General features: G+C 45.4%; 1 protein-coding gene across 1 annotated transcript; it reads right to left on the bottom strand.

The window, feature by feature from the left end:
* Window positions 1-5,727: 5,727 nt before the first annotated feature.
* On the bottom strand, window positions 5,728-8,987 carry LOC144170174 (uncharacterized). The gene is made up of 3 exons (XM_077699793.1): window positions 8,949-8,987; window positions 6,814-7,083; window positions 5,728-5,869 (listed from the first exon to the last, which is right to left on the bottom strand). Exons 1-2 carry the CDS (start codon window positions 8,958-8,960, stop codon window positions 6,823-6,825), a joined length of 273 nt encoding a protein of 90 aa, XP_077555919.1. The 5' UTR covers window positions 8,961-8,987; the 3' UTR covers window positions 5,728-5,869; window positions 6,814-6,822.
* Window positions 8,988-14,714: the final 5,727 nt, after the last annotated feature.

Genomic DNA, 14,714 nt, shown 5'->3' on the forward strand with positions numbered 1-14,714 from the left:
CTTGATGCCTAGGTAGCATAAGAGGGCTTCCCGCCAGTTACCCGCTCATGACAGGCTGTAGACGTTCTAGTCACGCCCCGGGGGTTGAAAAGAAGGTCCCCTTCTCCCCGTGTAGTCTGAGTGGCGCTGGCTACCACCCTCAAGCGTCAAATACACTTCTAGTAAATATAAATAGCCCAGAAAGTGAAGGAGAACACAGTCGCCCAGATAGCCGAATTGGTAAGGCATTCGAGATCTAATCGAAAGGCGTGGGTTCGGTCCCCACTCTGGGCGCGTGTTTTTCTTTCTTTCTTTCTTCCGTATATTTAAAAAAATATATTAACTTCATTAACCATACTAAAAAAAAGCCTAACCACACCCCTATGCCTCCTTTGGCGTTGTAGACTGCCGACTTATCTTTCTGTATTTCCCCAACAAGCCCCCTCATTTCCTTACTATATTATTATGCGAAAGCCTATCGAGGGTCTCGATTCTGGCAGCCTTGATGCCTAGGTAGCATAAGAGGGCTTCCCGCCTGTTACCCGCTCATGACAGGCTGTAGACGCTCTAGTCACGCCCCGGGGGTTGAAAAGAAGGTCCCCTTCTCCCCGTGTAGTCTGAGTGGCGCTGGCTACCACCCTCAAGCGTCAAATACACTTCTAGTAAATATAAATAGCCCAGAAAGTGAAGGAGAACACAGTCGCCCAGATAGCCGAATTGGTAAGGCATTCGAGATCTAATCGAAAGGCGTGGGTTCGGTCCCCACTCTGGGCGCGTGTTTTTCTTTCTTTCTTTATTCCGCATGTTTAAAAAAATATATTAACTTCATTAACCGTACTAAAAAAAAAGAGCCTAACCACACCCCTATGCCTCCTTTGGCGTTGTAGACTGCCGACTTATCTTTCTGTATATAAATATATATATATATATATATATATATATATATATATATATATATATATATATATATATATATATATATATATATATATATATATATAAGACAGAAAATAAGGGTTGGCAGTTAAGAAAACCTCAGAAAGCAAAGGGGAGGTTGTGGTGGGTCATAGAAACAGATGAAGAATTTTTCGAGTCTGAAAGAAAATGGTGAAAAAATGCCCGCCTGGTGGGATCCGAACCCACGACCTCCAGAATACCGGTCTGGTGCGATATATATATATATATATATATATATATATATATATATATATATATATATATATAATATATATATATATATATATTCCGAAGGCTTGCTCTTTGGTTGCGCAGCATACGAGACCTGACGTCAGTGTAATTTCATTTGTTCATGAAGACCCACCTGTATTTGTGTTGTAATATTGCTATGATATAAGCACGCCTGAAAAGCAACGTTGACCCGAGCAGGGAAGACAGTATGAAGGGCAATACTACTGAAGTTTTGCTAAACTGCATTTTCTTGCGTTTGATCAATCGTTCCGCATTGCGCATTGGGAAATTGCTGCAAGGGATAGCCGCAGCTTCACGATCCAGCCGCTTTCACAGCGTGGATTGGAACGCAAGGTTCTTTTTTTTTTTCCTGGCGAAGAAATACGAGGCTTGACTGAAAATTGCTTTCTCAGGTGTAACCTCCAGTTGTGAACAGGACGAATCATATTCATCTTATTGTCACTCAATCTATAGAGCTATCTATTTACAAGAAATATATCAAGTAATTCGCAAGTTCTCGTGCTTGTCGCCTTTTTCTAATGATAATTCGGAGGTAATTTAGGTAACTAAAGAGGATCAGTAAATTGCTTGATTGATTTTAAGGTTTAACGCGCCGACGCAACGAAGGCGCCGAGTCGCGCCGTAGTGGAGGGCTCCGGATTAATTTTGACCACCTGGGATCTTTAACGTGCTCCGAAATCTCGTACACACGGGCGTTTCTGCTTTTTGCCTCCATCGGAAAAGTGGCCGCCGCGGCCGGGGATTGCACCCGAGCCCTCGTGCTCAGCAGCACAACGCCTTATCAGTCAATCACTATCACACTAAAGAAAGCTAGTGTTAAGGTCATGAGTATATTACTGGCCCTATGAACCTTAATTCAAATGATCTAACGGAAGCAGAGCCGAACAAACGAGAAAGAACTGGAACTGTTTTTTCAGCATTGTTCGGCCCGGGCATGATTGCATTTAACCACGATCATCTGTTGATCATAATAGATAATAAAACTTAGTCTTGCTAAGCATACTTAGGGACCATGCCGAACAGTAACTGCCCATAAATCACATATGACTTTCCTTCCAGTACTCGTTCGGGGTGTCAGCTTCTGCGAGCTAATGTCGAACGACTTTCCTTTTATAGGTTTTGTTGTGGTGGTTACGCTCCTTTTCCTGCATTTTATATAAGATAAAGGAATGAGGTAAATATCACCGTAAATAAATTATACAAAAAATGAATTGGGCAGCGAATGTGCATTAAACGCTGAACAGCAGGGTGTCCGTATTGTTGCTAGCAATATAGTCGTTTGGTGAATTCCAGTCGGAATCGACCTCCCAACAATATTATTTCAATTAATTCGAAATAAGAAAAGGTAGATTTATTTACTTAAAGTAACATCTAACAGCCACTATTGGGGACCAGAGGGCTACGGCCCGAAAAATCATGTTACGGAAGCATGTGCTTATAAACATTTCTTCTGACTACATTTCCGGAATGAAATAAAACCACGTTAGAAAAATGGCGAATCAAAGCAATAGAATTTAGAGTAGCACATATCTTAAAAATTTTAAGTACTTTAGAAATAGTTTTATTATATATCTTGCAGTAAAGAATGTTGTTTTTTAGGCGCTTAATATATATTATCCACGGCATCTGACCGATATCGACTCCATATCATAGCTACCAGTCCTTTAGCGTAAAATACGTGCAACTGATTTGAGGAAGGATCCCGATGCCATTGTAGAAAGGTTGAAACTACAGTACACAACAGTATTACCTCCGGCGTTTTAAGCTAGATGTTGATTTCTGCAATTAAGGGTGCACCTGTTGCGGTGATTATCCCGAGTGAAGCATTTTGTTTACATTTTCTAGCTTCCCCCGCAAATATGATGCAATCTGATTCACTTTTTTTTACATTCGCCGTTTAAAGTTACCATTCGGTTACTTTGATACTAATGCCACCACGGCTTTTGTCACCTAATTGAAGCGTCATCATCACCAGCATCATTAATATCCTACTGAGGTCCACTGCAGGATAAAGACCTGTCCCATTTGCCTCCAACGGCTCCTGTCCTGCGCTGCTCGGGTCCACAGTTTACCCCCGAATTTCCTTATTTCATCCCCCCAAAGGATTACTGGCCTTCCCCTTCTTTTAGAGCCATCTCTTGGTATCCACTCTGTATCCTAATTGTCCACCGGTTGCCGGTTCGCCTCACTATATGCCCAGCCCAAGTCCGTTTCTTTTTCTTTATTTCAACTATGGTATTTTCTACTCTAGTTTGTTCTCTGATCCAGACAGCTCGTTTCCTGTCCCTGAGTGTTACTCCTAACATTATTCGTTCCATGGCCCGTTGAGCCGACCCAAGTTTGCTTTCCAGTTGTTTAGTAAGGCGCCAAGTTTCAGCTCCATACGTCATCACCGGCAGTGTGCACTGGTTGTAGATTTCTTTTGAGTGACAGAGGTAGCTTGCTTTTCAGTATTTCGGAGTGCTTGCCGAGTGCTCCCCAGCCCATACCTATTCTGCGCCAGATTTTTGTTTCGTTTTTGGGGTCATCACTAAACATCTGTCCGGGGTAGTTCTATTCTTTTACTTCTTCTAGCAGTTTGTTGCCCAAGCTGAAAAGGGCGTTTTTCGCATGCTTATTCCTTATTATTTAGATATATACCTGTTTATTTTTAGCCCCTCGGCCGTGCTTTCTAATTGTAGTTCCTCAAGCATTGTTTCCGAGTGTCCTGCATCCTCACACACCAAGACTATGTCATTGGCAACGCTCAAATGGCTCAAGTATTCCCCATTTATTCCTAGTCGTGTTTTCCCAGTCAAGCTTTCTAACGCCCCCCCCCCCCTTTTTTTTTTTTGTCGAAATGGTATCTCCCCGTCTTACTCCCTTCCGGATCGGGAATTTATCGCTTTGTGCATGGAGGGTTTTTGTGCACGTGCATTCTTTATATATGTCTACTAGAAGTCTCATGTAGGTATCCTTAATTCCAGGGTCTTTTAGTGTGTCTACCACGGCTGCGATGAGTACGGAATCAAACGCTTTCTCATATTCTATAATGCCATGTAAAGGGGTCTAGTGTATTTTACGGATTTTTATATCACCTGATTGACAACGTGAATGTGATTCATAGTTCAGTACCCTTTCCTAAACCCAGCCTGCACTCTGGGTTGTTGGGAATCCAGACTGCCACCTATGCGGCTAACTATAACTTCGGTAAAAAGCTTGTACACAACAGAGAGCAGGCTCATGGGTCAAATTTTTGAGGTCATTGGGATCTCCTTTTTTATGAATGAGAATAATTTTGGCGTTTTTCAAGGCTATGCACACTTTTTGAGTCTTCAAGCATTCCGAATATAATACCGCAAGTTTTTCCAGAACAATATCTCCTCCCTCCTTCAAAATATCTACGGTTATGCCGTCGTCACCCGCAGCTTTTCCTCGTTTCATGAACTTGAGAGCCTTTCTTACCTCCTCTTGAGTTAGTAGTGGCACATCTCAAGTTAAGCTTGTACTCTCAGCAGTATCCCCTGGTATAACGTCGTTGGCATACAGCCTCGTGTTACCTGCTGTATACCTTTGTTATTTCGTGCTGTTATCTCGTCTTTCTTATCTCTGCTACCTTTATTATCTCGTCCAAGTTGTGCGTTATGTTACCGTGTTCGTCTCTGAATGCGTAGATCCTGTCTTTGCCGATGGCTAGCTTCCTTTATGTTACTTTCAAACTACCCCATATTCGCAGCGTTTGCTCGATGACTGCCATGTTATATGCGCGAATGTCGTTTGTTTTACACCTGTTAATCAGTTTCGACAACTCGGCTAGTTCAGTCTGATTTGCCGTACTTTACAATTTCAGGTTCTTACGCTTGGCAATTAGGTCCTTCATTTTTTTTAGTTTTCCCGTTTGTTCCCTACATGTTGCTTCTCCGACAGCTGCTGCTGATTCACTGATTGCCGATGTTAGGTTCTCATTTAGCCTGTCTACACTGACCTCCTTATGTCCGTCTAGGAGCGCAAATTCATTTTGAAGAGTTATTTTAAACTCCTGCGATCTGGCTCTGATAGACTCCATGCGGGGTTTCTTAGTTTTCACAGGATTTCTCCTTTCTCTTTTGAGAAATTGACATTGAAATTGAAATAACAAGCTTAATCAGCTAATCTTTCCCCGAATGAAGCGTATTTTTGGGTCTCCCTTAGGAAAGTTGTGTTTGACGTAAATGTTTCCACGAGATCGCGGGTCCTTGTTACGGGTGATGAACATCTTGTGTTTTATACATATTTTTGTTTCTTTTCACTTGGACGCTTGTAATAGCTCTGGGCGCTTTGACCCAACTACGTTTTGCAGTATGGAAAAATAAAGGTAGTGTGTGGAAATATTGAAATCGTCGGAGATGTTTAAAAATTGTGCTTCAAGGGTATCCTGCGCATTTTTATGGGTTTATTTATGCGGGGCTGTACTGTATCATCTTGCCTCCAACTTTTGTAGCATTAAATATATTTACAAAGGCACATCGCGGCTGTGTTTTGGTCGGTAGTCATCACTGTATCACAAGAAGTAATCTCATATCGTTATAAGAAAATCAGGGTTGTTTATTTACAGTTTATGTACAGCATGGATCGTGAGCCTCCGGCACGTTTGCTGACCATACCAAGCTGAAGACCTCTTGTTCTTCAGTCCTTCCTGTGGATTACAGCTTTGGTTCCGCACCTGTTCAAGCGGGAAACAAACAGTTCGCTGGCATTATGAGGGCTGTCGAAAAACTCTCCAGGCAGACGAACGCTCCAAAGATAACTTACCAGCACGTAAGTTATAAGCTTGCTAAGCGTGATTGTGCGTCGGTGACGGCAAATTTAGAAACTTAGTACTATCGATTGGTTCGCTGGGGTGCATGTGTTACTTGATGCGGTTGGAAAACTGCTGTGCAAGCAAGCAGAGAGCGCCACTGGCCGAAGAAAGATTCCTCTCGGGGTATATAAAAGTGCTGCATGTAAATGTAATGCATATTGCCATTTTTGTTTATCGGAAACTTCAAGGGACATTTGAATGAATTGCTTGATCCCTTCGTTATAGCTGTACTCCGTGGTCTAAATAATGTAATCGCATATTTCCGAACTTGACAGAAATGTAGCCCCTTCGTTCATACGTAGTGGCGGGAAGATAAAATCCCATGCGTCCTCAACGGTCGCATAACAAATTCACGCGGGGGCGTCACATTGGTCCCCAATGTGGTCTCATTCTAACGTAGTCTTGAAAACGTTTACTCCGCCAATTTTGTGGTAAATATTAACGTTAAGTTTCCTCTCACGCCCACGTCACACAGTTTAAACAATGTCTCCAAGCGTTCAATTTCGCCCTCGAGACTTCGAGTTTTTGTTCACCGCGGTGTCCCCAAACGGCGAGGATAGCGAAAGGAGGACGCCACTTCTCCGCGCAATTCATTCGCTAAAGAGTGCGTGTGAATTGCTGGAACAAACTCAGAGCATGCCTTGCGCATTCCAAACTTCGGTCTGGTAGGGTGATAGGACAATGTTTATAGCTCGCTTCAGTGTCCCTTTCTGTCCTACGTTAATGTGTGCTCAACTTATTCAGCTACTTTACGCCTAAGATGTAATAAAAGAAACTGCTCATTCATGGGGCGGCCGATGGCTTACTCGCAGTGATCAGTGGTATCCGTGGCCGTAGCCCCCCTTGACCAGGAAGACGCCACCGTGTCCTCCCCCGTAGCCGCCGTGGCCGTGGCTGGCGTGTCCGAAAAGTGCCCCTCCGTGGTGAAGCTTGTGGACATGGTGAACAGTCTTGACCAGGAAGCTTGGGCCGGGAACCGTTTTGTGGTAGCCGTGGCCGTGGCCGAAGCCGCCCCCGTGGCCGTAGAAGCCGGCCAGCGCGACACCCACCAGGGCGCACAGAAGAGCGGCGACGACCTGCGAACAACAAAGAAGGCATTGTAGCGCGCGGGGCTATGCGTTGAACCAGCTATTAATTTTCACTTTGATCCAGTGAGCGTATATGACAGTGTCGATGGGGGAAATGAAATAAGCAAAAAATAGCGCGTAGGAAACGTGCTGATGCCCGAATTAAGTCCGTCAACGATAGAAGTGTTTTATGTGAGGCAGTAAATCAAACTCGCTTAATATGCGTCCGCCATTTGTCGCAAAGCTGAATGGTAACATGTTCTTATTCGAAGTGTTTAATATAAGCCCATTTCGCTTTCTGCTGTACTTGGGAAGATACCAATGCGTCGCCGCTGAGTGGTGCTCAACATAGTATGCATTGAAATTAGGTTTTACTTTAACAAAAATGCTGATTTATGTTGTAGTTAATTGTATACATTACCATGGGCTGCTCAAGCTAAGGGCTGAAGAAGAGTGACAACGCAAGCGAGTCCACGCCTCTCGAGTGACGTCTTGTTCGTTCGCTCTGCACTTCCTGTTTTACATCAGCAATATAAAGAGAGCTTGCTGGTTGTACGGCCTTGCATGCAAGGTTTAGGCGCCATCCAGTGGAGTTGGTCACACTTCACTCAGATGTCGTTAGCCTTGATGCAATGGGGGATCTTTTAGTCTGGTTCGCATAATCGACTATACGGCTTCGAAGAGTTTGCAGTCGTGCCTATCCCAGTTAAGAGAGGAAAGAGAGCGGGCATTAACTGTCATAAATGTTTTCAACCATGCCCTTGAAATATTCCAGTCAACGACGCATACATTTTTTGGTGGGCGTCCGGCCACTCACAGGGAAACTACGACGGCCTGGCACGCTTTTTAGGCGGCAGGCCAAGTGCTTGGCGCCCATGAGATCACTGCTACGATAGGACTTCCAGCCTTTTGCTGTCTATGGGGCGTTGTCAGCCGCAAAAAGAAAGGAGCGAGCGCTGCCGCAATTGTCTGTACCGCGGCCCTAATCGCTTTGCTCGCCTGTCCCTGATTTCTAGCGTTCATTGAGTGCTTCTTTTCCCCTTCCGTTCGACACCGTTTGTCGCATGAAGAAGTTTTTTAAAGGAGAACTTTGCTCCCGTCAAGAGCATCCGCAGGAAGCAAGACGACAAAAACGGCGCCAAGCTTCTCAGTGATATCCAGCCCTATTGATAGTTTGTGATTTAGTCATTGGACCGAAGCCCTTGGAGACGATTTGCGTGGAGCAGGAGCTTCTGGATTCAGCAGTGTAAATGCTTTGGTTTTGATTCCAGCTGAACGCGCAGTCATATCACAAGCCATTTACTACGGCTTACTCTCAAAGTGACTATCGATCCACCTACACGCGTACCACCGCCAGTGCGGCGTTTTCATCGGCCACTCTATGCTGTAACCTCTTTTATAGGATAATATAAAGAAACGAACATCGGACAGTATAATATTGTTAGGACAAGGAAAGTGTATTACATGTAGATACTACAAAGATAAAGTAATGTACGTACCCTGAACACCGCATGCACAAAAGAAAGTGTCTTCGCGGATACGATGACAAATTCTTTTGCGCAACGCATTCTGCAAGCCTAATATTGCTTCAAGCGAAATGTGAAACGAGGGAAGTGTAAGCGAATCTACTTATGAGGCACGTGGTATGAAATATCTCTCCCGCCGGCGAATACCTCATAACATAGGTGACCTTTTTTACATAGCTTCGTGCAGTACAAAGAGTTGTTATTCTAGCCAAAGGCACTGTAGCGTGCTTGTACTCGAACATTTTTCATACATTCGACAAAGAACAGGGTGCCTTCTGCCTCGCACCTTCCCACAATCACGGGGGCTCACGAACACAAGACGTGAAGGCACGCGTCTGGTATACGTACCAGGGCTCGCATAGTCCAAAATTGCTCGGTGTGCTTGCAACGAGTGATGACTCAAAGCTGGACGTAGTAGGCCTTATATACCCGCGCGAAAGTCCGGGATTCAGAAATATACATGACCGTGGTGGCGCTCCGAACGGTTCAGCTGAAAGGGAAATGACGCTTGCGGACGTTGCACTGGTCAGCCAAGGGTAACACAACCTCTCCCATTCATCTCGCCTTCATTCGCAGATAGGCATTTTTGATGCTGCCATATTCCCGGTGCTTCCTTTTAGCGGGCATTTTTTTAGTTATTCCGTTACTGGCTAAGCCGAATCTACTCCTTCCTTCATCCCTTAACGAGCGGCTATTCAAGGGAGAGGAGGCGCACGTGCTACCTACGGTCGGGGCGCCCGTCGCTGTTGTATTTTGCTCGGTGGCAAAGAGACCACCCCCTCCTTCCCCCTTTCCAAAATAGGAACCATACACATCTAGTCCACGCGAAGCTACGAGAGAGGAGAGCTCAGCGCGCCCTGAAAGGCGCGCGGGCGCCAGCAGAAACAATAAACGGCAGAGCTGACGCGACCACACCTGGAATGGATCAGATACGGCGGTCAGCAGCAGCGACCGAAGCCAAAATACCACGCCCGTCCAGTTGTGTTCTCACGCCTCTCAAAAAAGAAACCAACAGCAGCCTCGCTACATCAGGCCGGCCGCTTTCCTGTCTCACTAAGTCCAGGAAAGGCGCGCGCGGCCCGCGGGCGAGGCGTGTGGCCATCTCGGGCGCGCTTAGCCCAGAACGCTCCTGACGCTCCCTTCATTGGACCCGTCGCCGCCGCTCGCACTGCCGGCGGGCCCTCGAAATACTCACGCCACTCTACGGAAGGCGCCCACAAGAGGAACGCTCGACGCTGTGCAGTGCATATACGCGCCCAGCAAGGCAGACACGCACCGCCAGCCAGACACGCGCAGGGGCCATGTAATTAACAGCAAGGCTCCTTCTTTGCTCGGGGCTTAAAACACCGTCAAGGGTATCTTCTTTTCAATGTCTGAACTGCTTCGCGTTTCTCACACAGCGTTCGCGAGAGAATCTTCGCTGTAATATCTATTTTTTATGGGGGAACAGAAAATAAACGGAAGACTTCGAGTGGCCAGCATGAACGCTGCTGCTATTCTCAGAAATCGTGGGCCTGACAGGTTCAATGTCATGCGGCAGCGTTTTGGGTTTCCCCCAAGGTTATTTGCCTCCTAATTGGGTCTTTAACTTGCAAATGAATGGGTACCACTTAGTTCGACGCATTAGGTTAGTAATACCAAATCCAATGTATAAGAAAGAACATCCTCTAGATAATAAAGAACATCCTCTAGCCTGAGGAATTTTCCTTCCGGAAAATTTAGAGCATAGCAAAAAAGGAGATGGTAGACATTTTGTGGCCTTCTAAGGGATATAAAACAAGTATACCACTTTGACGATGCAAAGTACAGAATAAAAAAAAACATTTACTTTAGGTGGCCAATTCTCATAGGTGGCCAAGTCAAAGTCAACGCAGAGCTGTGACGGAACGACGAAGGCAGGCTTTGATTACACATATAGCGAATAACGAATAACCAGGGCAACGTGGTACTCGCGAGGGAATAATTTAACAAAAAAAATAAAGAAAGCATATGCTCTTAGGGCAAAAACAAAAACCCCGATAACTGAAAAATACAGTCTCTATTCCATTTTGAGGGCCAACTAAAAAAAACACACATGCCCACTCCATACAAGTTGTTTCTTGCGATTTGCCCCAAGCGCAACGTTATGAAGTGCGAACTTTCCTGCAAAAGAGTGATTAGTAACGATTACGGGTGCCGTGGGCTTCCCACTCTACTTTCTTTGATATTTAGATTACATATATAAAAAAAACTAGCCAAAAGTCGCGACATGCCGCATTAAAACTGAAAATGAGTTCACGTTGTTCTAAAATTTTTCCGGCTCACTTACATCCTTTTTTTTACGAAAAGTGCATTCGAAATTCCGCCTCCATCGAACCATCGTCGCAGCCAATTAGCGAACGTAACCCCGCGGGACTGCAATTAGCGGACCGTTCACATGTTTAATCTGTGCTAGCTGTTCCTGAAAAAAAAAAAAGACAAGCCGATATAAAAGATGAAATTGGTGAGAATCGAAATTGAAATACATCACCAACCAGGGCTCATTGTGCAGAACAGCGGATCATAGCTCATTTCACAGTGAGCAGCGAAAAAAAAAATCATGCACCCCTCCGTCAGACGGCGGCGATGGTTGAACGCCAAGCATTATTGTGACGGATTCTTTGGTTGTCGTTTTAGTTTCGCCTGCGTTTAAGCCAAGTCGAAGTGAAGCATCGGATAGACGCCGGCTTCACAACGCGACGGACCTACGCTGGTTACCGGCCGCTGACGTGTTTTAAAGACGATAGTCTTTCTTGGGCTACTTAAACCCAGAAATTTTGGTCTGTCTGTATGTCTGTCTGTCTGTCTGTGACTTGATTCAGCCACCCGGCCAAAGTAAAATAGATATTGCGCAGTAGTCTTATCATCATCATCATCATCATCATCATCATCATCATCACCAGCCTATCTACGCCCACTGCAGGGCAAAGGCCTCTCCCATTATTCTCCAATTGCCTCGGTCCTGTGCCAACTGTGACCAATTTATCCCCGCAAACTTCTTGATCTCATCTGCCCATCTAACTTTCCGCCGCCCCCTTGCAACGCTTGCCTTCTCTAGGGATCCACTCTGTTACCCTTAATGACCAGCGGTTATCTTGCCTTCGCATTACATGCCCTGCCCACGTCCATTTCTTCTTCTTAATTTCGACTAATATGTTTTTAACACCAGTTTGCTCCCTGACCCATTCCGCTCTCTTCTTATCCCTTAATGTTACACCTATCATTTTCCGCTCCATTGCCCACTGAGTCGTTCTCAATTTAAGTTGAACCCTCTTAGTGAGCCTCCAAGTTTCTGCCCCGTAGGTGAGTACCGGTAAGATGCAGCTGTCATACACTTTCTTCTTCAGCGATAATGGTAGGCTGCTATTCATTATCTGAGAATGTCTGCCATAAGCACCCCACCCCATTCTGATCCTTCTAATTATCTCTGCCTCATGGTTGGGATCCGGGGTCACAACTTGGCCTAAGTAGATATATTCGCTTACCACTTCCACTGCCTCGCCACCTATCTCAAACTGCTGTGCTGTCCCGAGGTTATTGATCATTACTTTAGTTTTCTGCATATTAATTTTCAGGCCCACAGTTCTACTCTGTTCGCCCAGTGCGGAAAGCATGCTTTGCAATTCGTCCCCCGAGTTACTTAGCAAGGCAACGTCATAAGCAAATCTGAGGTTACTGAGGTATTCTCCATTAACCCTTACTCCCACCTGTTCCCAATCCAACGTTCTGAATACTTCTTGTAGGCATGCTGTGAATAACATTGAAGAGATTGTGTCTCCTTGTCTGACACCCTTCCTTATAGGTATTTTACTGCTCTCCCTATGGAGGATGATGGTAGCTGTAGACCCATTGTAGATATCCTCTAGTATTCTTACATAATGATCATCTACCCCCTGGTTCCGTAATGCCTGAATGACTGCTAGGGTTTCGACCGAGTCAAATGCTTTCTCATAATCTATGAAGGCTATATATAGGGGTTCAGTATACTCAGCGCACTTCTCGATCACCTTATACTCGCAGCCAAATGCAAGCGTCTAAGCCCGGTTTATATGTTCATACTTGTAAACTTTGTTGAACAAGAACAAGACATTGCGCAAAAATAAGACAGGAAATTAGTACACAAGGGATATTTACAGTGTTCCTTTATTAAAAAATTCCTGGAAGCTTGGTTTTTCGAGAGCAAATAATATTCTACATCTACTGCAGAAAACCGCCGACTGCTGTTGCCCGCGCCACCTCTTGGCGGCATATGAAAAAATCACGCGGCAGCAGCAACGAAAGGTTCCACTAGCTAGGTTACAAGTTCTGCTTGGAACGCATGTGGAACACGGCCACGCGGTTCTATAAACCTTGAGGTCGGCCGCCTCAATTCACGCGCGTCGCCACCGTACTGCAGCGCTGGCATAGAGGAACCCGGCCCAACGGTGACCCGGCCTGTAGCAGTGGAACGCGGTAAATTCAAATCGCCTTGAGCAAACCTTTATGGGTGTTTACCTTGGCATGAGCGCGACGGTACAGTAACAGCATGATCGGTGAGCGGGAAAGCAAAGGGTGGGAATTTCCTTCACAAATATCTACAAAGACTATCGTCTTTTGACGATATTTGCAACGAACGGAGCAGATACGCGGCCATTTTTTTTCTTTCACTTCACCCGCGATCATGCATTATGATCGCCAGAGAAAGTTGGCTTTCCTGAAAGGCGTTCTCGCGTTACAAACGCCATCAATGAGAACACTAAAGCTTCGCTGTAGAGACAACTGCTCACAAAATCGAAATACGCATAAAAATGTATGCCCTTCAATTTAAAGTGCAAAAATGTCAAATAATTCATAATACTCATTCATGCGTTGCAAAAGAAAGCTGAAGAAGCGAAAAAAGTTAATGGAATATTTATTGGCTACCATGATGGCCAGCACAAACGCGACTCAAGACGAGAAGTGTGGGGAAGACGCAGGCGCTCTGTAGCAACTGAAATTTGATGCCCTAAAACATTGGTTTATTAAGCCCGAATTAAAATAGTTATCAACAGGTCCACCCCCATTGACAAAGGAAACCATGCAAAAGGGCTCCAAAACTGATCTGACAAAGCCATTTATACCCACAAGTTGTATAGGAATGACCGTAGGTCGGCAGGCTCACTAAACGAGCCTTTGGCGCCCTCAGGGTAAACATATCTACTTCGCTTAACCACTAAACACGCGTGTGGCTTAACAAAAGAAAATGAACGGAGCAGAAAATTTTCTAAATGGTCTGCACCGTAAATTGAAAACGGGATGCACATAAATCGTTCGTCAGACGAGCAATACACATTCTTGGCATTTCATTCATCCATGTCCCGGGATATAATACCACACGAATATGGAACTATCCGTTGTGAACTTCAGAGCAGCGCCACCTGTATAATATTGCCTGTTGCACAGCCCACTATTCAACGGGAACAGTGTAAACGGACGTCTAGTTCGACCGCTCATCTGTGGTGTGGCGCGCGGAAGAGGGCGCCCCGCCCACGTTACCGCTTTAACTTGAGGCGCACCGTAGCGGGTAGGCAGTGTAAAAACACGGATGCATAGGAGCGCCAACTCGCAAAGATTGGACATACCCCGCAAATTGTTTCTGATAGTTTCTGCAAAGCGGCACTGTCGAGTCGGGAGCACACGCCAAAGCTATCGTGCGGGAAAAAGCAGGAGCGGGCGCTGGCACTAGGTAAGGTGAACGTCGTTTAGCATGCATCGAAGTAAGCAATGGGAAACGCTGCGGGAAAGGATAACGATTAAACGAGTCATGGAAGCGCTATTCCGATGCGCTACACTGCTGCACTGCCTGCTGCACTGCCGCTCTCTCCCTGCGCAATTTTTCATTCCCTTGAGGCCTCCATGTTTCTTCATTCCCTTCCTTTTTCCCGTCTCCCTTCTTTCGTTCTTGGATCCACCACGGCCGTCTTCTACATTCGTTCCCGGACACTCCCCTTCTTTTTATTCCCCTACTCTTTCCCCTCTTTCAACTTACCTTCTTTACTCGGTTTCCACCAAAGGCTCGTCCAACTTTCCATCCCACCCCTCTTCCCCTCCGTCTTTACCTTGCTCGTTTCCTGCTTT

This window comes from Haemaphysalis longicornis, unplaced genomic scaffold (assembly GCF_048455015.1).
Source record: "Haemaphysalis longicornis isolate Haplotype H1 unplaced genomic scaffold, Haemaphysalis longicornis Haplotype H1 scaffold_1, whole genome shotgun sequence".
Lineage (NCBI taxonomy): Eukaryota > Metazoa > Arthropoda > Arachnida > Ixodida > Ixodidae > Haemaphysalis > Haemaphysalis longicornis.